Source organism: Aspergillus saccharolyticus (assembly GCF_003184585.1).
Source record: "Aspergillus saccharolyticus JOP 1030-1 unplaced genomic scaffold BP01scaffold_61, whole genome shotgun sequence".
Lineage (NCBI taxonomy): Eukaryota > Fungi > Ascomycota > Eurotiomycetes > Eurotiales > Aspergillaceae > Aspergillus > Aspergillus saccharolyticus.
Window position 1 is genome coordinate 76,872 of NW_020290671.1, and position 26,105 is coordinate 102,976.

Genomic DNA, 26,105 nt, shown 5'->3' on the forward strand with positions numbered 1-26,105 from the left:
CTCCACAAATGTGCAAGATGTAAGCGGAAAAGAAATTCGGTTTATTAGATTATGTCCGATGTGTATCATCTGAGTTCAAGAGGGGAGTCACCTAGGGAACAGAGCACAACTCACTTGCTCCAGGCGACAACGGCGCAGTGAAATCTCCCCAAGCCAAATGGAGCGGTTCCACCTCCATCGGAGCATCTTCTCCCCCGCGCTTCTCCACAGACATCTCCGGCTGAATGAACGGTAGTATGTTGTGGCTTCTTCCACCCACAGGGTCCAAGCCGTTCATAGCTTGAACACTCTAGCGACAGCATCTTCGGACACATACTACTGCTATGGCCGTGACGACAAGTTTACTGGGTTTTTGCTTCGCTCGTGCACCAGGCATATCATCGGGAAAGAGTTCATCGTGGAATTGCAATTGCACTGTTTTTCTTGCCGCTATAATCTCCACAACACTAAGATAATGGCATAGATGAAGATTAACTTTCGGCACACTCCGGCTAAGACGCGATCTCGGGAACGAGATTCGGCAGCGGGGATTGCCGCGAATATAAGCCCCCCCCCCCCCCCCCCCATCTCCGCAACTTCCACCCTCCCTCTCCCTCTCGTCTCCAACTCCATCTCAACAACCCTCAAAATGATAGCCCCCATCCCCACCACCCAGCAGGGCGCCGTGGTCCTCGACCCGGGCCCAAGCTACCGGATTGTCCACCGTGACGACCTCCCCGTGCCCACCCCGGGCGACCACGAAGTGCTCGTCAAATTATCCTGCACCGGCCTTTGGTAACCCCTCATCCTCATCCTCCTTCCTCACAATCGCTACACTATTCCCAAACCAATCCATCCCCCCCTCGAAACACTAACACCCTACCAGCCACTCCGAAATCCGCGCCACCCTGAACTGGAGCACCTACAACCCGATCATCGGCCACGAAGGCATCGGCACCGTCGTGCAACTCGGCCCCCACACGTCCCCCGCCCTCCTCGGCCACCGCGTGGGGGTGAAATGGCTCTACAGCGCCTGCGCCACCTGCTCGGTGTGCACGCGCGGCCACCCGCACTACTGCCCGCACCAACGCAACACCAGCCGCCACGTCCCCGGCACGCTGCAGCAGTACGTCCTCGCGGACGCGCGGTTCCTCACCCCAATCCCGACGGGGGTGGCCGACGAGATCGCGGCGCCCTTGCTGTGCGCGGGGCTGACGATGGCGGGGGCGTTGGGGCGGTTGGACGGGGTGGTGCGGGCGGGGGAGGTGGTGGTGATTTCCGGGGCGGGTGGGGGACTGGGGCATCTGGGGGTGCAGCTGGCGGCGCGGGTGAAGGGGCTGCGAGTGATTGCGGTGGATACTGGGGCGGAGAAGCAGAGACTCAGTCTGGCGGCGGGGGCGGAGCGGTTTGTGGATTTCCGGACGGAGGATGTGGTGGCGGCCGTCAGGGAGTGGACGGGGGGGGAGGGGGCCCATGCGACGATCGTCGTGCCGGGGACAGAGGCGGCGTTTGCGATGGCACCGGAGTTGGTGCGGAATATGGGGTATGTGGTTTGTGTGGGGTTGCCGAGGAATGATATACGGTTGCCGGTGTCGGCGACGCTGTGTGCTGCACGAGGTAGGTTATTTTTTTCTTTTGTGGCTGCCCTGCTGGCGGGCGGATGGAGAAACGAAGGCTGATGGATGGGGTTTTGATGCAGGGATCTCGATTATTGGCTCCTCGGTGGGGACGGAGGCGCAGATGGAGGAGCTGTTGCAGCTCGCGGCCCAGGGGGTGATCACGCCAGAGGTGAGGACGTATGCATTCCAGGAGACAGAGGCGTTGATTCGTGGTCTGGAGAAGGATACGATCACAGGAAGGGCGGTGGTGCAAATCCCACAGTAGTTACAGTAATCACAGTAAAACGGAATGGGGAGATGGGACTGGGTTAGGGTTGCAGGAAAAGGCTGGCCCTCCCCTCAACACGCAAAGAGCATTCATTCCCATGTTCACTGGCACACATCGACTCGCGGTTGATATCTTGATCATCGCAACAATTCCAACTTCAACAAGCATCCATTTTTCCCTCATGCACCGCCGTTCCACACTCCGAGCCCTCCCCCTCCCCTGCCAATTGCACCCCCTCCTCACTACTAGCCACACTGGCAATCTGCCACCCTCGAATCACATCCCCCTTCCACATCAACAACCCCACACACAGAAATGACACCACCGCGAAGAAGGCCATCATGCCATACACCCAGCCGACGCCCACCGCCGCGACCCACGGGTCGATGTAGAAGCTGATCGTCAGCCCATAGACAATCCGATACGCCCCGACCACGATCCCTGCTTCCGCCGGATACCGCGTGAAGCACTCGACCACATAGTTCACCGTCACAGGCACACTCGCCAAGGAGCCGATCGTGACGAGGAAGACGGCGAGGGCCAGCACCATATAGTGCAGATGATACTGGAGAGTGGCGCCGAAGAGGCCCAGCCCGATGGGATTGAGGATCAAACTGGGGATCCAGAGGACATGCAGCCGATACTCGGGCTTCCACACCCCGTGGGAGCGACGGCGGGCCAGGAGCAGCGGCAGCCGGTCGTTGTAGTGGTGGCCGCCGAGCTGGACGAGGAGGATCCCAATCCAGTGGCAGAAGGTGAAGGCGGCGTTTTGCCGCAGGGTGAACCCGTAGCCGCCCTCCGCGGGGGAGCGCTGCAGCCAGACGGGGACGAGGGCGTTCATGCCAACATAAAAGCCGAAAGAGATCAGGGTGAAGGTGCCCATGATCAGCGTGACGGGGCAGAGGCCGATGAGGAGGGGGGCCACCGCGATCCGCGCGGTGGTGGACCAGGGGCTCGGCGGAAGGAGCTGCTGGCCAAACAAGAACGTGGCGCGCCGGTTAGCGAGCCAGTTGGCCGGGGGGAGACGATTGCGTTCGGGGTCGATGCGGTCGAAGGCGGTTTCTTCGAGGCAGAGCAGGATGAGAATGGCGGTGGCGCCCAGGAGGCCCACCGACCACCAGAACTCCACCGGGAAGAAGGTCCCCGCCGAGATGAAGGCGGAGAAAGTTGGGCCGGCGATGGTGCCCATGAGAAAGGACATGTGCAGTGCTGTGAAGGCTCGTCCGCGCTGGTGCAGGAACAGAAGATCGGTGATCATCCGCGGCCCGATGACGGTGGGCACTGCCCCGAAGAACCCGGCGAACAACCGAGACATCACGAAGGCGATATACTCGTCCGAGTGGGTCATGACAGCGGCCCAGATCTGGCAGACCAGGGTACACACCATACACCAGAAGATGACGGAGCTGCGGCCCAGTCGATGGGCCAAGGGCGCCACAAAGAAGGGCCCGAAGGCCATGCCGGCCAAGGCGGCCGAGTTCTACGCGAGTCGCGAGTCAGCTCAAGCAGTGCGTGCATGTGGCAATCATGAAAATCAATCAGGAGAACAACATACCGCATACGACTCTTGGACTTTCGTTTTGCCATAAATTTGAGCCTGTTGAACCAGATTGAGCTGACCCGACAGGGGGGCAATAGCCCCCGAGAAGGAGGCCAAGCAGAGCACCGCCAGAATCCGGTACTTGCGCCATTTGGGCCAATTCTGGGGTCATACGTACAGTACCGTAGTCAGCTTAGGCGTGTCAGCATCAGGGGCCACTAGGACCCATCATGTCTCACTTACCAGTGGATCGTTGGGGCTGGGGCTGGGTTCGGGCACCAGCACGACAGTCGGGCGAGAACCCTTGTCGGTCTCCATCTGGACCAGTGTGTCTGCAACACCTAGAAGAGCAGGAGGATGACAAGGAGCACGTTGAGCTGGCTTGAGGAGAATTTCTTCTCTCTAACTCTGTACAGCCCCTGATTTTCTCCCCGCGGTCGATCCTTGCCCTGACGCGTCAGCGGCTCGGCTGTACTTTTTGGGAAATTAACTCCGATCTCGACAGCCTGGGATCCTGAGATGCGAGCTGAGGACCACAGTAGAAGAAGTACTATTATCTGGAGCATATTGAGAAAACCCATTGTTCTTGCTAGATCAGCAACAGAGGACTCCAAGAGGGAGCTTCTATACCACAAAATACCACCTCGTTCTTTTGGCTTCGAATGATGCTGGGTCCGTGCATACGAGAAGCGTAAATATTACCCAATCTGGTAAGTCGTATAATGTTAGTACTAAAGATTAAAGATGTCAATGATGCAAGCATATCTTCTTGTCGCCTTCTCTCCCCCGTTCTCTCCAACAGTGAAACATGCGTCTTCCCGCTGGTGGTCTTGCTCTCCTGTCCCTAGGGTTTATCACAGCGGCAGGCATTGTCCACGAAAACCACCCATGCCAGATTCAATCGAAGTAGTCCCATTGCCACGATCGACAGATGCGACTGGCGCCTGATGTCGTCGATGATACTACGCTCAAGGTCTTCGTGGCGTTTTTGTGTCTGTGAGCGGGGTGGAATACAGGCAGCCACAGAATGGAGCTTGGACACGAGGATGATGATTTGTGATTCTTGCTACCGGTGCCATCTGGTCTCATGCGCTCATGAACCAGGAACGACTCGGCTGGGTTTCGACTGAAACAATCCCCCATAATCTCACTGGTGAAATCCCCAGTTCAATTGCCATGCACATCTTCTCGACCCGTCTGCCTCTCCCTCCACTCCCTCTCCAACATCCCAAACACCAGATCATCATGCCACTTCCCATCATGCCAAAACGCCTCCCGCCGGCGCCCTTCCACCCTGAATCCCAACCGCTCATACAACCGCACCGCGCCCTCGTTATACGACAGAGCCTGGATCTCGACGCGGTGCAGACCCGCCCGCTGAAACGCCCAGTGCAGGACCCAGTGGATCGCCTCGCTCCCGTACCCCTGGTTCCGGTAGGGCCGCGCAATGTCGAGGGTGATGGATGTGCCACGATGGTGGGCATAGTCGCCGCCCTCTTTCCGGAGCGAGATGATTCCAATTGGGGTGCCGGAACCTGCACTGGACCCTGCGTCCGTCTTCGCGCGCTCATCCCCCTCCTCCTCTGCACGCCCCGAATCAGGCGGCAATACGAGGATAGCCGCCAGCAGGGTTCGTTCCATCAGGGATTTCTTGTACCCATTGACGGTGTCGCGTTTGGCCTGGGGCTTGGGTAGGGCGGGGGTCGAGTTGGCGTAGGCTTCCGGGTCGGATTGGATGGAGTGGATGAAGTCTTCGTCTTCGGGGGTGTCTTCGACGGCGCGGTAGATGAGGCGTTGGGAGCGTAGGGGGGTGGGGTAAGACATTTCGAGGAGGAGTCGCTAATTTATAGGTGATGTTCTAACGATGGATCCGCTTTATATGTGTGTTTGCTTCTGTGTCTGTGTCTGTGTGTGTGTGTGTGTGTGTGTATGTGCTGGTGAGAAGGGTTTTTATAGTGTTGATGAAAGAAGGTGATGGTGAAGCTATACTCTTTTCGGACCCCGCCCGGTGGGAGTCCGCGATATTCCCAGCCTTTTCGTTGACGGTGAGTCACAATCGTCAGTTTGTGCGGTTATCATTCAGAAAGGATAATCAATCTTATTGACTCAATGATTCTCAACCGGGACATGCTGTGAGGGAGTTGCAGCTGCGAAGTACTTGTTGTTCTCAGAGCGGTAGCCCAGGAAGTGGCCGTAGCCAACGGAAACCCACCATAGGACCCTTTCCCAGCCCCAAGCCAGCAATAGATACATAACCAACTAAAAATTAAACCCCACCAACGGGGGACAATCTACCTCACAAAAGCATCAAGCTGAACCTGCTCCCTCACCAACCAAAGTTCCAACAGTTAACCAAAATCCGACAACCCACCGCCGACGCCACAAACCGCACGACAAGAAACAGCGCATCCGCCACCGAGATGAACAAACCAACTCGAAAACAGCAGAATCCCAAACAGCCCGTTCGCCGCTGCGAGCATGCTCGTGAGCTAGGCGAGCAGCACGTGGCTCACGGTTCGTTCGCGGAGACGCAGGTCGATAGAGAAAGTATGATGAAGATAATCACGCCACATTGCTGTGCCTTACACATGGTGCGACAAACAAGAGCTATAAGCTCCGAACGGCAGTGCGATGAGAGTCAGAAGAGTTCAGAGGCACATTATTGTCGGGTCAAGAAGCATTCTGCAGGAGGCCTGACTCGCTCCCCGAAGCTTTATCTTGCCGAGGTGGCCAGAAAAATGATATCAGTTCTGCTTTTTCGTATTGTCGTATGCGGATCTGTACTATAGGCCCATAGCCACATGCTTGGCGGGTCAAACGTGCATCTTGGGAATCACTGATGAACGTATCTCTATACAATTACTCCTCCACACGACCCTGCTCGATATAATCTCTTCAGATCTTCGGCATCTGTTGGTGCTGGGATTTCTGACGGTGTAGGTGCAGCGCAGCGATGGAGTCAGTCATTAAACTTGCAAAGCCCTCCTTGCCGAGCTTCCCGTCGGTCAGATTGTACATGATGGCAGGCTGTGTCTTTCTTTGCATCCTTCTAGAAATTTTTCTAGGTAGCTGGGTATAGTCGCGCAAGCAGCGCTGTCAGGGTTCCGAGGTGTCGACTTCGTCCTTGATGCACTGTTGCCCGAGATATGCGTGCCACACTGCTTTAAAAATCTCGAGTATGCATGAGGAGCTTAACTAGACAGCAACGCTTGGGGCTAGTCCTTTTCATGATGGTACGACCACCGCTTCGTCATTGGGAACGATGAAGGTGACATTTCTTTCCAAGATGCTCTCGCGCTGGAATCTTGGCCAATCATAACTCAAGCCTGAGCGTCTTGGGACTTGCTCATGGTGTTTTGTCCTGAAGGAAAAAAGAATTCGAAGTTCCAGTCATTCAGCTTGTAGAGATATTTCTCGAGAGGTTGCCCGTCAGGACAAGACCTCTAACCCTCTACCGCTCAGGTACTATAGGAAGAAGTCGGTCTATGCTCTTGAACCATTTGTGCATTGAAGAAGAATCGCAATCTTGGCCGGGAGTCTACCATGGTACTGGAAGCTCAACTACCGAGGCTCAACTTCTTCATTCCCAGGTTTTCCTCCTTGATGGAACTCGGTGGCCCTTACCCGGCACGACAAGTCTTCCAGACAAAGGTAGATCTAGCAATACTGTTACCTCATCCTCTGAGCTCGACCCCTCATCGAAGCTTCTTTAAGTCTCTCTATCACGAGTTTCGTTGTACGGCAAGTGTCACAAGACAACCATCCATCGGTTAGGCTCGATCCCAAAGCAAACCCCGATACCTTTGATTATGGACCCCGAATCAACCAGGGTGTCTTCCAGCCGAATCGTATCATTTTAGAGGCAGGGGTCGAACTCCGGGACTCTGTTCCATGGGTTTCTCCAGTTCGTGATCCTTTTTGCCACCTTAACTGGGGGGAGAGCTGGAACAAGGATCTGAGGTTATAGTTGACTCTGCTAATCACCCAAATGGCACAATCCTCCCCGCTGATGAGGCTTGCCTAGAAGGTTCTCGGGTGATGCTCCCCGGACCCTTACCCCTTTCTTGCTCTAGGGCTGACGCAGCCAAGGATTAACGCAAGAGATGGGTTCATTGTCGAGGTTCTAGAGCTGTCTATCCGGCTGTTCGCGGGCAATGACAGCGTCGATCACACTGATTGCCTGCTAGGAGGGGAATTGAGGCAAGAGGGGCCGTACTGAATAGTGTATAGTAGTAGCTATAGCATACATTGCTATACTAGAGAGTAGTACACAGTATGGTAGAGTGGACTAGAATCCAGATGGCGTGATGGAGGATTACATCACTTGGATAGTTCTTGCTTGATGGATGATTCTGGTGATTGTTTGTTGCACAATACCGTCATTGTTTGCGCCAACTGGCGGAAAATGAAGGTCACGTGGCGGCAGTCGAAGCGCCCAGAAGCGTCGCGGGGAGCCACTCGGCCGGTCCGGCCCTTTCTCGCAACTTCCAGGCTGCCACTACCGCTGCCTCAGGCACCTTCCAGAGTCATCTAGAGCCATCCACTGCATCACCATCCATGGATCATCCAGATCGTCCATTCTGGCAGCCAAAGGTATAAAGCCACCCTCGACACCCGGTCAAGTTAGTCTTCCTCAGATCAGAATCAATCAAGCATACAAACGAGAATCACAACTTCTCTAAAGCCTCTACCTACAATCACAAACCACTTTGCACTCTTCTACCACAACTCTTTCTACTACAAAACACCACTATCAACCCAACAATCACCATGTCTCTCTTCCGCAGCATCCCTTCTGGTACTGAATTTGGTCCTCTCTTCCGTCTTCTGGACGACTACGACCTCCACCGTTCCGGCCAGAGCGCCAGCTCCTCTGCTACCACCCGCTCCTTCGCTCCTCGCTTCGACGTCCGCGAGACCGCGGAGGGCTACCACCTCGATGGCGAGCTGCCCGGCATCGCCCAGAAGGACATCGACATCGAGTTCTCCGACCCACAGACTCTCGTGATCAAGGGTCGCACCGAGCGCGAGTACCACAACTTCGACGAGAACGAGGAAGCCCAGCAGGACAACAAGTCGGAGTCCGCCACCCCGGACAACAACAAGGCCGAGAGCAGCACTGAGGTCGCCAAGACTGGCGACAAGCAGGTCGGCAAGCACAAGGCCAAGCCTCACTTCTGGGTCAGCGAGCGCTCCATCGGCGAGTTCCACCGCACCTTCAGCTTCCCCACCCGCGTCGACCAGGACAGCGTCAAGGCCAGCCTCAAGAACGGCATCCTCTCCATCTTCGTGCCCAAGGCTGCCAAGCCCAGCTCTAAGAAGATCACCATCGAGTAAATGGGCTCGCCTCCACCGACCAAATTGGCAATCTTTGCTGTGATGTGATGAGACGACAATTTTAGCATAGCGACTGCGATTCTCTCTGCTTGGGTTGCACCTGACTTGCGATTTGTTTCCTTCTTGAGCTGGTTGATTGAGGGGATGATTGCACGTTCCTTGAAGTTGAGCCTGTTGTTGAGCACTGGATGTCATTCCTTACGATAATGTTTGCTAATAATTAATGCAATTTGTTATTCGCCATATCCTTTCCAAGTCATTCGCAATCCTGGTAGACAGTAGACTATGTCTAAGTAACCAAGAGAACGTAGTGCTATTAGTAGTACCAGGATATGACAGCGGAAGGGGACTGTCTAAAGTGGGCGGGTTTTAACTTCAGCCCAGCAGTATTGAATGAAATCAAGCGGTGGTACGCATCTCAAACCGCACCGAGCGATACTCAGAAGCAGTAACCGAGGCTAGACTCGTGACCTGCTCGAAGTGAATGGCTCATAGATGTAAACTCTGCATAGTTCTTTATCCGCTTCCTCGATGGTCTAACGGTCATGATTTCCGCTTGTCAATCCCATTCGGGAACAAGCGCGGGAGACCTGGGTTCGACTCCCAGTCGGGGAGATTTCTTTTTGCTTTTGTCCTCATCTTCATCTTAGACCTTCTGGTACTAATCTAACACATTCTGAAGAAAAATGATTCTTTGTGCGATAGTTCCGTCTCGGTCTACGTATATATGAGCACAGCATTTTATATGCTGTTCGTGCTGCTGTGTGCTAAGTCGTGCTTTTGCACACCGGGGATTTACTGCGGAGCTCACTGAAACATATATCCCCGGGCCCATGTTCGCTCGAATCCTACTATTACTAGTAAGCGTGGACACGAACAAGTCCGCTACCTCTTCACTCCCGTAATTTTCGAAACATCCATGGTTCCACAGCAATGAGAAATAATTTCTATTTGAGTCTTCCACCACTTCAGCGGAAATATCCCTTTCCATGAAGACAGCCTACAGGCTCATCCATATCACGTGACGGTTATTGTTCGTCGCATTCTGGTCACCTTCGGCGTACCTTCGGCTATTATTCCTGCGACCCCACTGCTTGCTGCACTGATCAAGCGTAAGTTGCTCAGAGCTCGACCTGTCTGAGCATAAACCACAGCAGCTTGAATGTTCACAGCTCCCGTATAATTTCTGCTCCATGAATGACGTCATACCTTCAAGACATATAACGATGCACCAGACCGTGTCCAACATCTAGGCCGAAGGTCTCTGTGGAAATGATTCCCTGGGACACTCCAGCTTGATGTATACCAAGTACCCTGACTATCTCTATACTCCAATATTATCTCGAAGCTACGCGCACTCATATTTCCCACCAAGCAAGAGCAACGCACAGATAGATTCTAGTCGCAGAGGATATAATACATTCAAGACATCGACAGAAAAAAAAATCATCACCGAACACAAACCAGGCCAGAAAGTCTAGCCGGGATTGGTGGAAGAGAGAAAGTAAGTAAAATCAAGCAGAAACATCAACCAAAAAGAAAATTAGCTGGGAGAAACGACCATTATATCATCCTAGCCCGCCAGATGGAGGGCTTTCATCACGGTATCATACGGTAGCACGAGAGTCACGGAATCGAGTTCTAGGAGCTCAGGGTGCACTTGGTGGCGGCGTTGACCCAGCCGGTCAGCCGGTTTGCGACATCGGTGGCATAGCAGGCGGTGCCGACGCCAACGTTGAGGTTGGCGGCGTCGGAGATGGAGCCCGAGTTGTAGAGGCGGGCGGTGCGGTAGAAGGCGGAGACGTCGGTCTTGCCCTGCTGGTTGATCAGGCTGGCCAGACCGTCGCCGGCGGCGGTTCCGATGGCTGTGGAAGGGGGAGTGTCAGTTTTTGGTGCTTCGAGCACGACTCTTGAGGGGAAGAGCAGATTCTGCCGCACGTACCCCCATCGCGGACCATCTGGAGGATCTCGCTCCTTGGGCAAGGATTCTGGACCACCCCGTTGTCGTTGCAAGTGCCGGTGCCGTCATGGTCCTGCATGAGGCCCGGGTTGCGGACGCCGTAGTTGGTGGTGTCCACGCGCACACAGCCCTTGGACTCCTGCATGATGATGGCAAGGATGAACCGGTGGTCCAGGTGGGACTCCTTGGCGACCTGCTGGATGGACTCGTAGAGGGTCTGCGTCTCGTTGGCGGAGTTGTTGGGCACGCCGAACTGGGTGCATGACTCCATGATGGTGGGCTTGTTGGCTTTCCACCTGGTCGGGGGGGTTAGTTTATAGGGTTCTATCGAGTGGAGGCTGGGAAACATACATGTCGTCGAATGAAACCCTGTATGCGCAGTCAGCAAGATGATCTTCAGACAAATCGGAGGGGCAAAAGCACTGACCAGCTGGACTGGGCGGGCCAGCCGTCGGCGACACTGCCGTCACCGGAGTAGAGGGTGTAGACATCCTGGCCTGCTCCGCTGCCGTCGGTGCCGTTGAGCGTTGCGACAGCCAGGCCGCTGACGCTCACGACCGCGTTGGTGGCGCGCGAAGCCAGGTTGTTGGTGCGACTGCCCATGGGGACCGCGGCGGAAAGACCAACCAAAGCGGCGGCAACCACAAGGAAGTTGTTCAACTGCATGGTGATAACTGTAGTGTATCGATTGGGAGATAAAGAGATAGAAGCTGGAGGAGCACAGAAAGACAGACAGGTGGTTGATTCCTGCAAGGAATAATCAAGTGAAAGAGGATGTGTGAAGGAATGTGGTGAGACTAATCAATAGTCTCTGGAAAGCGAGGAAAAAGGAATGACGATGTCGTGAACGACTAGAATCTGCGAGCTTGCTCTGCAAGTGGTGAGGATGATGCGAATGAAGAGACATGCCGACAGACAGCGGACGAGGCCTTTATACTCCATCTTTGTGACGAAGAGAGAGAAAAAAAAAAAAAAAAAACCATCGCTGCAGAGAAGAGGAGTATTGACTCGTGCAGGGAAGGTTATTCGCTGCCACAATGGGCACCAGGGAGTTCGTTCCTGCAGCCCCTGTTCCTGTTGGCTGACCAGGCACAAAAGACTAAGGTTGAGTTGCGCAAACGGCCCTTTCACGTTTTGTTGGAAGCTGTAAGACATCTGTGAGAGTGACAGTTCGTCCAATTTCTCCCAATTAGAGGCATCATCAAGCGAGTGGAAAGCATCGGAGAATATGGGTTGGCTGCAGCACCCAATCAGCAGCCACCGGACCGTCCGCACGGATGCAACCGAAGCCGATCTGCGCTTTCCATTGGTTCATGACGGTACGGCCGGCTATAAGCAGTGTGACCAATCAGGGAGCAGTACAGGACGATCCGGATTGATGTGCTAGTCTCCTTTTGGACTAGTCACCGGAAGAGACCCCCCGTTTCAGAATCGAGCCATGGAACCACCGCAACCTTTTCAGCTCAAGACTTGAACTCGTCAACGGAGGAGAAGAAAATGACTTTCCACTTCCCCTCTTTTCCCCTCATCACTACTTTACAGATAATTTCTCCGTAACTACTCATGGCTCTATTCCTGCCGTCTCACACTTCCTTGTGTGTTGAAGATGATCTGCAAGTGGCAGTCAAAGAACCAGCGCCCTCATCGCCTTACTTCGATTCCCTTTCATGCTGGCTTGGCCGTGAAAGTGGGGTCTACCCCTCCGGTGAGGCCACATGGGGTCGGTTTCAGGTGTCTTTCGGTGGACCTCGGGGTTCCGGTTTCAGATTTGTCCAACTCCTTGACTGAATAAAGACTCGATCTCGACACTATTAGTCATACACTTACACACCGGATAGGGGCCTGTAATGCATCAACTCGGGTCTGGTCCGTGCTGAAACCGGCAAGGTTCATGGATTGTCTTCCCCGGGTCCCCAAACCACCCGAATTGGTCAGTTGGCAACATCTCCCGATGATGTGGCCCCCTCTCCTCTAAACCACACTATCCACACTATTTGGATTTCCATAGTTGAGACCCTAAGCTATGGTCTCTTCACCTACAATAAAAGCTGGCGGTTCCGCCCCCTTCACCAGCAGGGACCATCGCTGCCTGTGCGGTCGCCCAAGAGGTTCGCTCCAACAGTGCCTATCCATAGCCACCACTGACTGGGTGTGCCTCTACCGTGCCTGTCAGCACAACACGGCCCCCATCAGAAGCTTCCCAACTTTCCGACCCCGTTGGACATGAGAAACCAAGACATCACTCCCCCTTTTGTCACGCAGAAGCTAGGATGACAGTGCTGCGAGTTAGGCTCAATTGTGTGCTATTGTTCTTCGATGTCAGCGGAGAGATGGAGGTTGTCTCCAAATAAGAGTCTCAAATGACAGAAATCGCCGCCCGCCAACAAGTCTCCTATCTGAGCACGAGTGCGCTGGCGTCTTTGGTGCAGTATACCCCTGGAAAGCCGGACACCAAGTCGAGAACTTTGCCAACAAGCGAGCAGGGACGCTTTAGATTCATTCCAAATCCCGGCTGGCGCTGCGCCTCATCCCTGAATTTATACTCCAGGGGCGAAATTAGTGGGTGCGACATGGTTGAGAATATGTGCACCCTAGGAAGGATGTCTCGTCCAACGCAGCCATGTCTGGAATTGTATGTTCGACGCAATCAGGGAATCTCGGATATTGGCCACAGCTGGTCCCATCAAGATTCAACAGCAACTCAAATGAGGTTGAAGGCACATACGGTGGTTGCCAGGTATCGGCCATGTTATCGATAGTTCTCTTGGAGTCATCGTGACAGTCAGTCGTGCAAGTCCATGTCGCCGTCGCGCCCCTTGCACGTCGATTTGCATCCAAGAGCTTGGTATCAATTCCCCCAGAACCTCCTGTCATCCCCCGTCGCGAGCCGAATCGTTCGCTTCTGCTTCCCACAAGAGTAAGTACCGTTGACGCATGGGGCGATAACTATTCTGTGCAAAGGAGCTCGAGCAACCAGTCTGACGGCCACAAAGGACGACCCAACTTTCTGCAAGAGGCGACTGAAGAATTCCGTTTGTCATTGAGTGCACAGCGACTGGAATCGATTCCTCTATTGGAGCTCATCTCATGGGCCTTTCTGGCGCTCCCATCCTTGATCCCTGCTCCAGAAGGGTCTATATGAATATCAAGCCACTGAGGTACACATGAAGCTGAAGAGAGAAAATCATCACTCGCAGAAATGATACAATCCACAGCGCCCCAACTCCATCTATCCCATGCTTACTCCTCATACTTGCAATTCCCCACCAAGCGACGCACATAGAGCAGAGCATTCTCCACCCACCGCGCCCGATCCACTCCCACCCGACTCAATAATGCCGGATTCCGCTGCAAAGCAGTCGCCGCAATACTCAGAGGCCACACAATCGCCAAGCCTCGCATAGCCTCCCCTTCCCCAGCCCCGCGACCGTTGGCGACCGAGCCTTCCGGAGTGCCCACGATCGCAATGGTACTTCGCGCAATATGCCCCACCATCTCCTCGATGGTCTCCAGGGGACCCACTGGATGTCTCGGCCAGTCCCCATGCGCAGGATCTCGTTCCGCGATCCACCGGCTGCACCGGAGCAGATTCTGGGCCAGAAGGATCCGGACGGCGAAACAGAAGGTGCGGGGAATCGCTCGCCAGCAAGACTCGTAGACGTAGACTCGACGCGGCGCCCCGGGCCACTGAAGCATCTCATGGTCCCTGGGGCCGGCCTGTCGCTCATAGAACTGGAATGCCGCGGGGAGCCGGGACTCCCATTCCTGCAGCGCATTGTCTGCCTGCACTAGCATCCACGCCATCTCCTCCATGGGGCTGCGGGTCAGATGATCCGTGGACCAGGAGGCTGGTTCTGGTTCCTCAGCCAAGTAACTGTCGATATCCGCCTGCCACTGCGCGAGATTGTACATTACTCGAAACAGTTTCGCTGCCGGCAGGCGGGGCCCGAGGACCCCGGTCCAGAGATGCAGGGGCAGCTGGGGCCGCGTCCGCGCATTCAGACAGCTCACGATCATCAGCAGGTACATGAATTTCAGCAGGCGCGGATCGACAGCCGCCTCCGGTGCTGCGCCGTCCGGAGCGGCCTGTGTCTGCTGCTGGATCATGGAGATAGCGCCGTGCTGATGCGCCTGCCACGACTGCGCCTGATGCTGCGCATGCTGGGGGTGGGCCCAGGCCCCGCTACTGCTACTGGGCAGGATGGTCTCGAAGAGCCCCATCAGCGAGACGGAGACGATCACATCGGTGCCCGGAACGCCGTCGCGCCGGTTCTCCAGCTGCGAGCGGATCAGCCTCAGGGTCTTGGAATACTCGGTCCGAGCCAGGATCTCCAGCTGTGGGATGGTCTGCTGCTGGCGCGCGTGGTGGGCCAGGGCCAGGGCACGGATGGCCTGCGCGGAAGCCGGATTGCCGGCGGCTTGCCGGTACAGGCTAGGCAGCATCTGAAAAAACTCGAGCCAGGGATTCGCGACCTCGGCGGTGCATCCGAAGTCCCGGTAGAAGGCGGCTAATGCACGGTGCTGCAGATCGTCGCCGGGGGGACGGGGCTGCTCGTGCAGTGGGGTGGCCGCAGCAGTGGCCGCCGCCCTCTGGCGCCACAGCGTCACGGCGCGCACGGCGGCTTTGCTGTTCTCGCTGCGGAAGTCGATCTCCAGCGGATCTGGATAGTGGCAGTCGGTGCCTTGACGGGTGCATCGCGTGCATCGGGGTTGATCTTCGCTGCACTGTGCGAATGGGTCAGTTGATTGAGCTTTGGTTCTTCTAGTGGTGGTGGTGGTGGTGGTGGTGCTGTTGTTGTTGTTGCTGTTCGTGCTTGTACAGTACCTTAACTTTGGACTTACGACACCCGAGACAGCCTTTACTCCTACGACTGCGGGTGGTTGTCTCCATCTTGCTGCCCAGGGTGAAGTCTGGAGTGGGGTGTGGCAGGGTCTACAAAATGTGGAAGAAATCTGCGAGACCCGCACACAAAAACACTGCCACGTGGGTGGAGGGGCTCTAGCTTTGTGATCTGCCGCTTGAATTGTGTCAAGTTGCGCAGTATCTGCAGGGAACCCCGGTATATGAAGAGAGATGAACAGTCGAGTCAGAGATTTGGGGAGCCGTTTTTGCGGCTGACAGCCTTGCGGCCGGTGCAAGGCTGTCGAGCTGGATCCTGCCCGTCCACTTCCTGCTGAAGCTTCCCTGGAGCGGTGGATACTAAGTTATCGGCTGTTCGCGCCGCCTGCCTCATACTGCTTAGCGGGTGCAGAAATACGTGGTGTGGCTGAGCTGGAGGCCAATGATGAGGGAAGAGAGGGTCTCTGGAGGGTCTATACTTGGCCCCTGCTATGGATTTCGGCTCGCCTCGCCTGCCGCAAATGGACTAGCGTGGATGGAGATTGCCCTATACTCCATACTCACTCCAGAATCCTTCAGCTGGAGCTGTTTGATCAAGAGAGGAACAAGAGAGATATAAAGACAATGCGCATTCACATGGAACACATCTTGCTGACTCCGGTCTCGCATTTCATTTCTTGCAATTGACCGTTGTACTGGTGGATCGCCCTACTAAGTCTATTTTCTATCGTGACGCGGCACAGTTAGTACGAGATGGGAATATTCCACCATGACAGCAGCAGCAGCAGCCATGCGAACCACACATGTCCAGTACAGTCGCTCTCGGAAGGCATGTCACTACTCGAAATGGTGCCAGAGATGAGACTAACCCCAGATGACAGAGGCCGCTCAGCCATTCCTTCATGACATGTCATTCCATACCTTCAACATGATCCTGTCCGGAGCGTGCACAGCTTTTACGTGTCTATCCATCTTTGTATTGATGTCGATGCATGCAACGCATCTCAGCAAGCCCAAGGAACAACTCAAGTAGGAGACCCCGTGGGGCTGCGTGAAGGAAGTGCCCAAACTGACCGACGATAGAATCATGCGAATCAGCACCCTCCTGCCCTTGTACTCCGTTTTCTCGTTTCTCTCGATCTGCTTCCCAGAAATATACGTGTACTTGGAGCCATGGCTCGACGTGTTCCAGTCCGCCGCCCTGGGAACATTCTATCTGCTGATGCTGGAGCTCCTCGCACCGGCCACCTCCCGTCAAGACATGTTCTTCGCAGCGTTGGCGATCCCTCCGAGTGGAAGTGAGTCTGCGGCGGATAGTCTCAGCTGGTACCGCGTAAGTGCCCCCCAAATCCACATCCTACCGGATGCCGCTCACAGTCCCCAGAAAACCTGGATCGCCATTTTTCAGTACCCAGCCGTGGCGGTGATATTGTCCCTAGCCACCGACATCACCCAGGCTGCAGGTGTCTACTGCCTGGAGAGCAGCAAGCCGTACTTTGCTCACCTCTGGGTATGCATCCATCTTTCCACCACCACTGCTTCTCCACAGAATCAGAAAATCTAATAGTACCATGACAGATCACCATCTTCATTAACCTGTCCCTCATTTCCGCCGTGATCGCCGTGCTCAAATTCTACAAGAGCTTCAAGTCCCAATTGAAAAGCCACCAACCCCTCGCAAAGCTACTAGCCTTCAAACTCATCGTCGGCCTGTCGTTTCTCGAACGAGTAAGCCGCCCCTGCCCCTGCCCCTTCCCCCTGCAGAGAAGAAGACTGACATGCGCAGATCATCTTCTTCGCCCTCAGAGCCACGGACGTTCTCAAACCCGATGACCAGCTCACCTACGCGGACGTCAACATCGGCATCCCCACCATGGTCATCTGCCTCCAGATGGTGCCCTTCGCCCTCTTCTTCCACTACGCGTACTCGGTCCGGCCGTACATCATCCGCCGGACATTGCCGGCCATGGAGGCGAGCGTGAACCCGGCGTATTCCGCGGTGTCGGATGAGCGGCGGTACCAGGGTGGACCCCTGGGTGTACGCGCGTGGCTGGCGATGCTGGATCTCAGGGAGATTGCGGGGGCGATTCGCTTTGCGTTCACGATGGTCTTTGCGGGGAAAAGCGTGGGGCGGGGAGAGGAGCTGAATAAGTTGGGGTCGAGATAGATTTTGGTGCTGGTGGGATTGTCATTTCGTTTAGACTTCTTTTGCTTTGGTTCTGTGTTCACATCACGACTTTGTTAATCTGGCTTGAGACTACTTGGTGGTTGGTTTGGTATGTGCACTTCGATGATAGAGGTGTTAATGACTCAGATTTGAGTTATGCAGACAGGCTTCGCGAGTGAGACGAAGATGATTAGCTTTGCGAGGGGTTGGTGGTTTTAATGAATCAAGCACCTTCAAGTCGAGCATTAAGTCGACCATCCCTTTTTATGTTGTAGGGTAAAATAGTCAGTGTTGATGGTGACTATGCTGTCCGGGCTATGCGTTCGTTATCCTACTGTCAATCGGAACATTTTGTTCAACTGGAAAGGGTTCTGTACGCATAATCTTTAGCATAAGTTAGGGCAGATGCACTCGATCCCCTTCATCAGGTCAGACAGGCATTGAGGCTGTGCGACAGCCCCGGCAATGCAGTTGTCTGAGACCAATTGGAAAATAACTACGGTGTAACTCGGGTTGGACTCGCTCTTAACATATGATCTACAGTAATCTGGTCTCTCCTCGGAGGAAGTACTAACTATAGACAGCGGTTTAGACTTGACTCAGCTTGTTCAAGTACATAAGCACTCCCCACGTAGGTGACAACATGGTAGTCTGAAAAGTCAGCATGATGGACATGTAGCCCGACTGCTGAGTGATGTACGAAGTTGACTCGACCTCATCTGCTGCAGAGGACTCAACAATAATGGACATGACGCCAAATAAGCTGGCCATGCACTCCAGCAACAGCATCATTCACCAAACTATAGAATCCGCCCGGCCCTATCTCGAAGATCAGAAGGGCATGTCTCACGAACCCACAATTCGCCGACCATGACACCATCCACCGGAACAACTGAAGCTGACAGACCCTGCAGACTTTGGGTCGGGCTGGAGGATCCAGAGGCCGGGTCCAGCCAGCCATCAGCGGCGTCGTCCAGCCCTCATTCCACCCATCGTTTCGTTCTTCCCCGCAGCAACAGCAACTGACCACCAGCTTCAAATGATCACTCAGCCCCGCCAACTGATTCACGCTCCGAACAGACATGGAAACCGCATCTCGCTCGACCGATCGCGATCTTGAACCCGGCGGCGACAATGCCTTTGAAGTCCGCTGGGACGAGCACGACACCGAGAACCCGCACCGTCTGACCGCGCGGCGCAAATGGGCGATTGAGCTGCTCATCTGCTCGACGACGCTCTGTATCACCGTCACCAGCTCGTTATATGTCAGCACTCTCCACCAGACCATGACCGAGCTCCACTGCTCGCGCATCGTCGCCACTCTGGGCTTGAGCCTGTTCATCGGCGGACTCGGCTGGGGCCCGCTGGTGCTCTCGCCGGTGTCCGAGTTCTACGGTCGACGCCCCATCTATCGCATCTCACTGCCGTTGTTCGTCCTCTTCCTGGTGCCCTGCGCCGTTGCCCGCAACATCGAGACCCTGCTCGTTGCGAGGCTTTTGACCGGACTGGCGGGGGCGGCGTTCACTTCGGTCGCGGGCGCCACGGTGGGTGATATGTATACCAAAGACCAACTCCACTTTCCGATGCTCGTGTACACGGCGTCGCCCTTGTCAGTCGGGCTCCTGCGGTGGATGGGGGGGGGGGGGGGGGGGAGGCAGCGCGGTAGCTGACTGGAGTCTTGCACAGCACCGGATCGAGTTTCGGACCGATGGTGGGAGGACTGATCAATTCGTTCGCCTCATGGTGAGTATGCGATATCAAGAGCAAGACCGTGGGAGAAGCTTACTGATCATGCCTCGTACAGGCGTTGGTCGTTCTATACCCTCCTGATCTGGTCCTCAATCCAATGCCTCCTCGTCCTCTGCTTCGTGCCCGAGACCTACCATCCGGTCCTCCTCCGTCGAAAGGCCCGTCGCCTGCGCAAGGAGACGGGGGAGGAGCGGTGGCAGGCGCCGATTGAGCGGTTGGATCGGTCGATCTTGATGGTGCGTGTGAAGCCCCCAACCTCACGCAGATTGAGTTGCGTGGGTGAGATAAGAGCTGGGACTGACCTCCCAGACCGTCATCCGCTCGCTCTACCGCCCCTTCATGCTCCTCCTCCTCGAGCCCATGTGTTTGAACCTCTGCATCCTCTCCGCGATCGCCTTGGGCATTCAATACCTCTTCTTCGGCTCATTCAAGGTCATCTTCGGCACGGTGAACGGATGGGGGCTCTGGCAATCCGGCCTGGCCTTTGCAGGAATCACCGCGGGGATGATCGCCGCCGTCGCCGTAGATCCCTGGTACGTTTGTTCATTCTAGCAGACGCTCCCCAAAATCCAACTCTTCGCAGGTGTCGCAGACTATACACCCGCATGATCCCCTCCACCATCGACGCCACCGATCCCGAGCGCCGCCTCCCCCCCGCGGTAATTGGCGCGCCGCTTCTAACCATCGGTCTCTTCTGGTTTGCATGGACAGCGTAAGCCCTGCCCCCCGCGCAATCTTCCGCCATTTTGACCCACTAAGCTGGACAAGAGTACCCTCCGTGCACTGGTCCGTGCCTATCATCGGGAGTTCCCTCTTCGGCGCAGGGTGCGTACACTCTCCCCCCCCCCCCGGGTCATTGCAACGGCAGACATGGTTGATGATCGAGCAGAATGATCCTTGTCTACGCGGGGGTCTTCACCTTCCTCGTCGACGCGTATTCCGTGTACGCGGCCAGCGCGTTGGGGGCGAATAGTTTCACGCGAAGCACCTTTGCGGCTGCGTTTCCGCTCTTTGGGTATCCGAGTAAGTCTGTAGTACCCGTGGTGTGGTGTGGTGTTGGGGAAAGGAGGAAGGGAATGAGGGAGCAACAGCTGACGGGTGCGCACACCCGCACAACAGTGTATCGAACCCTGGGCAATCCGTGGGCGACCTCGTTGCTGGCGTTCTTGAGTCTGGTGATGGCACCGTTTCCGTGAGTCGATGCGCGTGGCTGATATTGGGGTGTTGGGATTGACTGACTGACGCTGGGGGTGATGTCTGGATGTCTAGGTACGTGTTTTTCCGATACGGAAAGAAAATTCGACGGAAGAGTCGGTTTGCTACGCGGAAATAGTGGTGGCTGGTGTTTCAGTTATTTGCGGACTCGCGAGTTGCTCTGCTCGAAAGGAGGAGGACGATGACAGAATGATGGGGGTATAGAAATGATAGACGGCTGTAGCACTGAGTCCCTTGCAATTTCATACGGCACACTCACTTCATGTCTCATCTCGTGACCCAAGCGTAGCTCAGCTATTTTATATCTATCCTTCCCAATCGACACATTCATCAACCCCCCGGTACAATCCATGCGGGGGAGGCCACCCGCTCAGGCCCGGAGCAGCATCACCGTCACCTTCGCGTGGAAGTCCTCACTGCTGAAGCCAGCCTTGGAGGTCAACTGACCCGTCGGGATGCCGCCATCTGCGCCGCCACATTCGAGTACGTTGGCGTCCCAATCCGGTGACAGGAAGCTGAAGCGACAGGTGAGCTGAGTTGAAGCGTTGACAGGTTTATGTAGGTAAAATTCAGAGGAGACTGTGATATACTGTCAGTGATGAACACGAAGGGGGTGCGCACTATTATTGCTCACCGTGGCGAGTCATATTGAGAATCGGGCTGCCTTAGGGCAGGCGGTTGTAGGCTCTCTTACACCTTAGCTCTACTTCAAGTACCACGAAGTATGAGTATAGTACACTCGGCCTGAGTGGAGAGAGGAGAAATCTGATCTCGGAAAGTACCCGAGGATTGGGTCTGGTAGTCGTGGAGTAACTCAACTTGATGTAGTACTGCATACACAGTTGAGGTGAGTACAAAGGGTAAAGCCAGCCAGCCACAAAGCGGGCAACTTATCTACTGACGCCTGAGGCATCACATTTACATCAATAGACGGAGGATAGTGCGGTATACAAGCGGAGTATAACTGAATTTTCCTTCAGCTCTCTCTATTTCTCAATTCTTTTTCCTTTTCCCTTTGTTTTTTCTTCCCAAGGCTTTTTCCCTCGTCTGGAAAGTGTCCGGGAGACTCGTCAAATCTGAATACTTCACTGCAGCCCTGGGGAATCTTGAGCGGCGACGGTAGTTGAAGATGGTTTCTACTCGGCAAGCTCCAGTAAGAAGACAAGCAAAGCCAGCCACCTCTCATCTCTCCACCAAGTGCTAGACAAGGCTTCCTCCTCCGGGTGAGCAGAGGAATAGTATCTGACTTGAAACCCTCCTGTCTGGCTGATCACGATTTCGGCCAGTTGATAGGCAACAGTCACGTCGATGGGGGGCTGGTAGCGTGCGTCCACCCCACCTTCGCCGTCCCCTCGATACAATCCGTAGATTTGCAAGTCTTTGACGGCCCGAATGCCGGTGACCATGTAGAACTTGCACCTACCGGAGGAGTCCCAGCTGGACTCGTGCCGCATGATCGCGCGGATAGCGGGGTTGGCCAGACGGGCTCGCACTTCCCTCCCGGCGGGTAGACCTTCAAACTGGGTTCTCGACAAGCCATCAACATGATACCGTGCCTCAAAGCGACCCGCAATCTGCGTGACCATTTGCGTCCAGTATCCCTCCGGCATATCCTCCGCAATGGCGGGGTACTTGGCCTCCAGCTCGGCCGGAGACAGTCTCGTCAGCACTGCGTACGTTTGGCCAGGGTCCTGGATGATATTCCCCAGTTGAATAAAGTCATGAGGCCCCGAGTGAAGGTCGGGGACTAGCAGCCACTCGGACGCGAAGGTAGTCATCGTGGGAACACCGAGAACAGACGGGGGTTGATCTTTTGTCTCAGGATGTGAAGGAGCTCTGAGCAGGACGGGTCTTTACATACTTCTACCCTCGCGGAGGAGGCCTGACCATCCCATGCGGTGCTACTTTGTCACAAAGGGTGATCACCAGTTCCACTAATCGAACGTAAAAGACTTGGGAGGAACCAGACCGTGTATTCGGAGAGTTGCCGTGCACGCGTAGAGGAGATAAAAGACACCTGGTCAAAGAAACACGCGATGGCAGCCTCCTCTATGTTCATCGTTACGCTGCGAGATGGAGGAATTGTTGAGGAGAATTCGAAGAGATATACGAACTCAGAGATACTTTTCTAAGATTCGTGCAGAAAGGTGTGGCGTCACGTGCTCCTTTCCTCACAAGTAGCATCGCCATGGGTGACGGTCTCAAAGAGTTCCAAAGCAAGGAAAGACACGATATCGACCCAGGAGAAGCATGCGACAAGCTCGCTTCAAGCGCTGCTCTTGACTGGTAGTAACATGTGTGAAGAAGATACTTGGTAGAAGACTCTGCACAGACTACCGAGGCATAAGTCAGCAGAGAATTACGTACATGTAGGAGAAGTAGATTCAAAAGAACTACAATTCAAAGCAAAATAAGAGTGAAGGAGCTCCAGGTATCCTTAGCTCTCCATTAATGATCTGATCTGATCTGATCGGTAGTATTACATAGCTAGACCAGCAGAGTCTGCATTGAACCCGCAGTTAAACCCAGACCCACGCAAACATCACGAACCGCAACTGCCCACTACTCATCATCGCGAATATCCACGACCGTCTGCTTCCACTTGCGAGCCGGCACCTTGCGCTTGAACAGAATGTCGATCTCACGGAAGGACCGGTTCTTCATCTCCGGAACCCACAGCCACGCCATCGCGGTGCAGACAAAGGCAGTACCCGCCCAGATGTAGCCGCTCTTGCCGCCCAGGTTCCACTTGTCCGTGTTGAGCATGTAGCTGGAGAGGAAGATGCAGGGGATATTGACCAGGTAGTAGGCCCCGCGTCCGATGCCCGTCGTCAGGGGCCGGAGACGCACGGACGAGGTCTCGCCGATGATGACCCACGAGGCGGGGGCGGGTCCCAAGCAGAACAGAACGGAGACGATCAAGCCCAGGGAGGCCTGCGCATTGCTCGCCGCAGTACTCGCGCCCACCGAGGCGGCGATCCCGAGCGCGATCAAGAACGCACAGTTGATCAACTGCCCATAGACATAAATGGTGCGGCGGCCGAGGTAGGTGGTGAGAACCCAGGAGAGCATGACCATGATCCACTGGAGGGCGGAAGTGATCAGACCCAAGGCAAATGCGGTGTTGTCGGCCATACCGGCCTCTGCGCTGGGGGGTCAGTGTGCGGGAAGGGTGTTTAGGGGGTGGGTGGGACTCACGCTTGAAAAAATAGACCGCTTGGTTGGCGATCAGATTGCCCGTCAGATTCTGCGACGCGTACACGCCACACACGATCAAGGTGCGGTAGAGATCGGTGCCTTTCCACAGTTCAATGAGACTGGGCTTCTTCACCGTCTTCTCCAGCTCGATCGTGCGACGCATCATGGCGACTGCGTCGGCGGGATTCTCAGCGCCACTCGCGCGCCCCAGACGTTTCACAGCCTTCTCTGCCTCAGCCAGACGGCCCTTGCGGACCAGCCACCACGGGGATTCGGGCGCCAGGAAGAGGAGGATAGCCAGAGGAGTCGGGAACATCCACTGGAGTGCGATGGGGACTCTGCGACCGGCGGTTAGGACAGACCTCCTCAACCTCCTCACCGGGAGCGGATACGAACCTGTACGCGGAGGAGTCATTCTTGGATTGGTAGTGGTAGGTGATACCGCCGACGATGATCGAACCGATCGCCCAGAACATCTGCAGCATCTGCGTCGCGGGAGCTCTGAGTCGCATGGGCACAATTTCGGCACAGTAGGCGGGCGCATTGGCGATAAAAATGCCCCAGGGGATCCCTTCCAGGATCTGGGCGGCGAAAAACATGCCCTGGCTGTTGCCAAAATAGAAGATGAAGATGAAGGCATTCAAGGCCATGAGACCGCCAATGGTGGCCCATCGATACCCAATCCAACTCGTGATGGGACCCGCCACAAAGACACCGATGAAGGCACCAATGGGGCCGCTACACTGGAATGCTGACTGCCAGGAAGCTTCAATGATCCAACCCTTTGACACGTCACTGTATACCCCAAAGTCCACGGCGAATTGATGGGTGGCGATGAATTGTCCCATCAAGAACACACAGTATGACTCCATGATCTATCGCGGTATGATTAACAAGAGGCATCTGGCTACTAGTATGGTGGGTAAGACTTCACTTACAATGGTGCATGACATGACGAACGCCCACCAGCTGGCCGCAGGATAGGCCCTGACAGCCTCCAGCACCGTCATTCGATGTTCGACCTCCTCAGCATCGATGGCGCCGGTTCGGTCGTAGTCGACCTTCACGGCAGCATCGTAGATCGGTTCGCCCTTTTGCGCCTCGATCTCCAAGGCGGAGGTTCCCTTCTCTGAGTTATCAGTAGCCATAGTGACAATCGGTTGAGAAATGGGGGTGAGGGAAAGAGAGAGGCAGACAGGACTAGGGGAGGAAATGGGGGGAGTGCAGGGGTTTAATAGTAGCTGTGATACCCCGCTTGGCTGTGAAAGGGAGATCCGGAAGTAAGCCTCATTGAGTGAATCTTTTCTGACTGCGGAGTCCCCGGACTCAGACCTCGTGGCCTCCCCACCATCGGGTTATTCATTGCCCCGAGTGTTAGTCGCGGAGTCATGGAAGTGAATGAAGGACTGTTGAATCGAACCGGAAATTCCGGGGAGGTCACCGTATCATGTGGAGATTGAGCCTGGGGTGATTCCCACCGATCGGTCTGATTTCCCCCGCAAATGCGGGGGTAATAGACTTTTCACCTCCATTTCCTGTCAGGTTTTTCCCCACTCGGTTAAATTGAGTCATCCAATCCAAATTTACCATTCAGAATTATAGTTGCCACTACTTACTACTAGGACTAAGTACTTACTGTGTAGTAGTGGCTCGAATCGATGTAGGACCCCTATTCCACTGGTGCAGGGTCTGGCCACCGCCGGTTAATAGTAACTGCTATCTGAACCACACACACACGTGTGACTGGTCTTCCCCTGCATATCAGCCGCGTCGGTTGTGCTCTAAAGGAAGGACTGTGTTCACTTGCCGAGATTGTCTCACGTCGTCCCAGTCTCGTTGGTGCCGCACAGGTACTCAGTGGCACACATGATCCTGACCGACAGATCGGTATATTATCCCGTCGGCAAAGAGAAACCAATAATCTGCCAACTTTGTTGGGGATATCCCTTGCCCCCGCAATGTGTGTAGGATACCGTAGACGCAATAGGATTAAGTTTGTGTGATGACAGCTTACTGTGAGAGGACGAGGCGCCACTGGACGGTCGGTCTCAATGCTTGCTTCCGTCGTAAGCGAGCGGGGGACCCTGTCTGCCCAACGTGGCGACCTCTCCTAACTCTCACCTGTGCTGCTCAGATAGATTGGGGGGTGTACTAACTAATGTGATTGGTTGGATACTCTGACTGATAGAGAAGCTCCCATAATCCTCGAGGATTGTGGGTGTGTGCACCGCAT

General features: G+C 55.1%; 11 protein-coding genes and 1 non-coding gene across 12 annotated transcripts; 5 read left to right on the top strand and 7 right to left on the bottom strand.

Annotated features, from left to right (window-relative positions):
• The first annotated feature begins 562 nt into the window (after positions 1-562).
• On the top strand, positions 563-2,063 carry BP01DRAFT_329332 (zinc-dependent alcohol dehydrogenase). Its single transcript, XM_025572983.1, has 3 exons — positions 563-774; positions 866-1,596; positions 1,679-2,063. Exons 1-3 carry the CDS (start codon positions 629-631, stop codon positions 1,861-1,863), a joined length of 1,062 nt encoding a protein of 353 aa, XP_025426691.1. The 5' UTR covers positions 563-628; the 3' UTR covers positions 1,864-2,063.
• BP01DRAFT_203440 (polyamine transporter) lies at positions 1,739-4,085 on the bottom strand. The gene is made up of 3 exons (XM_025571042.1): positions 3,650-4,085; positions 3,422-3,568; positions 1,739-3,346 (listed from the first exon to the last, which is right to left on the bottom strand). Exons 1-3 carry the CDS (start codon positions 3,722-3,724, stop codon positions 2,024-2,026), a joined length of 1,545 nt encoding a protein of 514 aa, XP_025426692.1. The 5' UTR covers positions 3,725-4,085; the 3' UTR covers positions 1,739-2,023.
• BP01DRAFT_361020 (uncharacterized protein) lies at positions 3,446-4,267 on the bottom strand. Its single transcript, XM_025576042.1, has 3 exons — positions 4,172-4,267; positions 3,650-4,113; positions 3,446-3,568 (listed from the first exon to the last, which is right to left on the bottom strand). Exon 2 carries the CDS (start codon positions 3,985-3,987, stop codon positions 3,748-3,750), a length of 240 nt encoding a protein of 79 aa, XP_025426693.1. The 5' UTR covers positions 3,988-4,113; positions 4,172-4,267; the 3' UTR covers positions 3,446-3,568; positions 3,650-3,747.
• Positions 4,268-4,424: 157 nt separating this feature from the next.
• BP01DRAFT_203309 (GNAT family N-acetyltransferase) lies at positions 4,425-5,528 on the bottom strand. The gene has a single exon (XM_025571041.1). It carries the CDS (start codon positions 5,228-5,230, stop codon positions 4,574-4,576), a length of 657 nt encoding a protein of 218 aa, XP_025426694.1. The 5' UTR covers positions 5,231-5,528; the 3' UTR covers positions 4,425-4,573.
• Positions 5,529-7,803: 2,275 nt separating this feature from the next.
• BP01DRAFT_361022 (Hsp20/alpha crystallin family protein) lies at positions 7,804-8,925 on the top strand. The gene has a single exon (XM_025576043.1). It carries the CDS (start codon positions 8,177-8,179, stop codon positions 8,741-8,743), a length of 567 nt encoding a protein of 188 aa, XP_025426695.1. The 5' UTR covers positions 7,804-8,176; the 3' UTR covers positions 8,744-8,925.
• Positions 8,926-9,268: 343 nt separating this feature from the next.
• Positions 9,269-9,358, top strand: BP01DRAFT_t310. Its single transcript has one exon. It is a non-coding gene; the product is annotated as a tRNA-Asp (tRNA).
• A 1,026-nt stretch (positions 9,359-10,384) lies between these two features.
• Positions 10,385-11,306, bottom strand: BP01DRAFT_307574 (uncharacterized protein; the record flags this gene model as incomplete). The annotated part of the gene is made up of 4 exons (XM_025572305.1): positions 10,385-10,608; positions 10,686-10,999; positions 11,055-11,072; positions 11,131-11,306. 4 exons carry the CDS (start codon positions 11,304-11,306, stop codon positions 10,385-10,387), a joined length of 732 nt encoding a protein of 243 aa, XP_025426696.1.
• A 5,000-nt stretch (positions 11,307-16,306) lies between these two features.
• On the top strand, positions 16,307-17,939 carry BP01DRAFT_419251 (OSTA/TMEM184 family protein). The gene is made up of 6 exons (XM_025579389.1): positions 16,307-16,372; positions 16,425-16,572; positions 16,627-16,876; positions 16,928-17,053; positions 17,122-17,271; positions 17,330-17,939. The coding sequence occupies exons 2-6, from the start codon at positions 16,451-16,453 to the stop codon at positions 17,708-17,710; spliced, it is 1,029 nt and encodes a 342-aa protein (XP_025426697.1). The 5' UTR covers positions 16,307-16,372; positions 16,425-16,450; the 3' UTR covers positions 17,711-17,939.
• Positions 17,940-18,792: 853 nt separating this feature from the next.
• On the top strand, positions 18,793-20,792 carry BP01DRAFT_409618 (MFS transporter; the record flags this gene model as incomplete). Its single annotated transcript, XM_025578858.1, has 9 exons — positions 18,793-19,319; positions 19,397-19,453; positions 19,515-19,695; positions 19,769-19,992; positions 20,043-20,171; positions 20,228-20,284; positions 20,349-20,482; positions 20,579-20,651; positions 20,729-20,792. The coding sequence occupies 9 exons, from the start codon at positions 18,793-18,795 to the stop codon at positions 20,790-20,792; spliced, it is 1,446 nt and encodes a 481-aa protein (XP_025426698.1).
• A 252-nt stretch (positions 20,793-21,044) lies between these two features.
• On the bottom strand, positions 21,045-21,321 carry BP01DRAFT_387111 (uncharacterized protein; the record flags this gene model as incomplete). Its single annotated transcript, XM_025577716.1, has 2 exons — positions 21,045-21,253; positions 21,309-21,321. 2 exons carry the CDS (start codon positions 21,319-21,321, stop codon positions 21,045-21,047), a joined length of 222 nt encoding a protein of 73 aa, XP_025426699.1.
• Positions 21,322-21,810: 489 nt separating this feature from the next.
• BP01DRAFT_369675 (uncharacterized protein) lies at positions 21,811-22,452 on the bottom strand (the record flags this gene model as incomplete). Its single annotated transcript, XM_025576563.1, has 1 exon — positions 21,811-22,452. The coding sequence occupies one exon, from the start codon at positions 22,450-22,452 to the stop codon at positions 21,811-21,813; it is 642 nt and encodes a 213-aa protein (XP_025426700.1).
• A 450-nt stretch (positions 22,453-22,902) lies between these two features.
• BP01DRAFT_329351 (putative MFS maltose transporter) lies at positions 22,903-25,284 on the bottom strand. Its single transcript, XM_025572984.1, has 4 exons — positions 24,811-25,284; positions 24,269-24,747; positions 23,873-24,210; positions 22,903-23,817 (listed from the first exon to the last, which is right to left on the bottom strand). The coding sequence occupies exons 1-4, from the start codon at positions 25,018-25,020 to the stop codon at positions 23,237-23,239; spliced, it is 1,608 nt and encodes a 535-aa protein (XP_025426701.1). The 5' UTR covers positions 25,021-25,284; the 3' UTR covers positions 22,903-23,236.
• Between the last annotated feature and the right edge of the window lie 821 nt (positions 25,285-26,105).

Bases quoted from the DNA above. Each gene is read 5' to 3' on its own strand.
- BP01DRAFT_361022 (XM_025576043.1), top strand. From the start codon at position 8,177: ATGTCTCTCTTCCGCAGCATCCCTTCTGGTACTGAATTTGGTCCTCTC.
- BP01DRAFT_329332 (XM_025572983.1), top strand. From the start codon at position 629: ATGATAGCCCCCATCCCCACCACCCAGCAGGGCGCCGTGGTCCTCGAC. The intron at 775-865 runs GTAACCCCTCAT...ACACCCTACCAG, and splicing joins TTATCCTGCACCGGCCTTTG to CCACTCCGAAATCCGCGCCA. The intron at 1,597-1,678 runs GTAGGTTATTTT...GTTTTGATGCAG, and splicing joins GACGCTGTGTGCTGCACGAG to GGATCTCGATTATTGGCTCC.
- BP01DRAFT_361020 (XM_025576042.1), bottom strand. From the start codon at position 3,987: ATGGGTTTTCTCAATATGCTCCAGATAATAGTACTTCTTCTACTGTGG.
- BP01DRAFT_419251 (XM_025579389.1), top strand. From the start codon at position 16,451: ATGTCATTCCATACCTTCAACATGATCCTGTCCGGAGCGTGCACAGCT. The intron at 16,573-16,626 runs GTAGGAGACCCC...GACCGACGATAG, and splicing joins AAGCCCAAGGAACAACTCAA to AATCATGCGAATCAGCACCC. The intron at 17,272-17,329 runs GTAAGCCGCCCC...TGACATGCGCAG, and splicing joins GCCTGTCGTTTCTCGAACGA to ATCATCTTCTTCGCCCTCAG.
- BP01DRAFT_203440 (XM_025571042.1), bottom strand. From the start codon at position 3,724: ATGGAGACCGACAAGGGTTCTCGCCCGACTGTCGTGCTGGTGCCCGAA. The intron at 3,569-3,649 runs GTAAGTGAGACA...GTATGACCCCAG, and splicing joins CCAGCCCCAACGATCCACTG to AATTGGCCCAAATGGCGCAA. The intron at 3,347-3,421 runs GTATGTTGTTCT...CGACTCGCGTAG, and splicing joins AAGTCCAAGAGTCGTATGCG to AACTCGGCCGCCTTGGCCGG.
- BP01DRAFT_203309 (XM_025571041.1), bottom strand. From the start codon at position 5,230: ATGTCTTACCCCACCCCCCTACGCTCCCAACGCCTCATCTACCGCGCC.
- BP01DRAFT_329351 (XM_025572984.1), bottom strand. From the start codon at position 25,020: ATGGCTACTGATAACTCAGAGAAGGGAACCTCCGCCTTGGAGATCGAG. The intron at 24,748-24,810 runs GTAAGTGAAGTC...ATACCGCGATAG, and splicing joins TCGTCATGTCATGCACCATT to ATCATGGAGTCATACTGTGT. The intron at 23,818-23,872 runs GTGAGTCCCACC...CCCCCAGCGCAG, and splicing joins AGCGGTCTATTTTTTCAAGC to AGGCCGGTATGGCCGACAAC.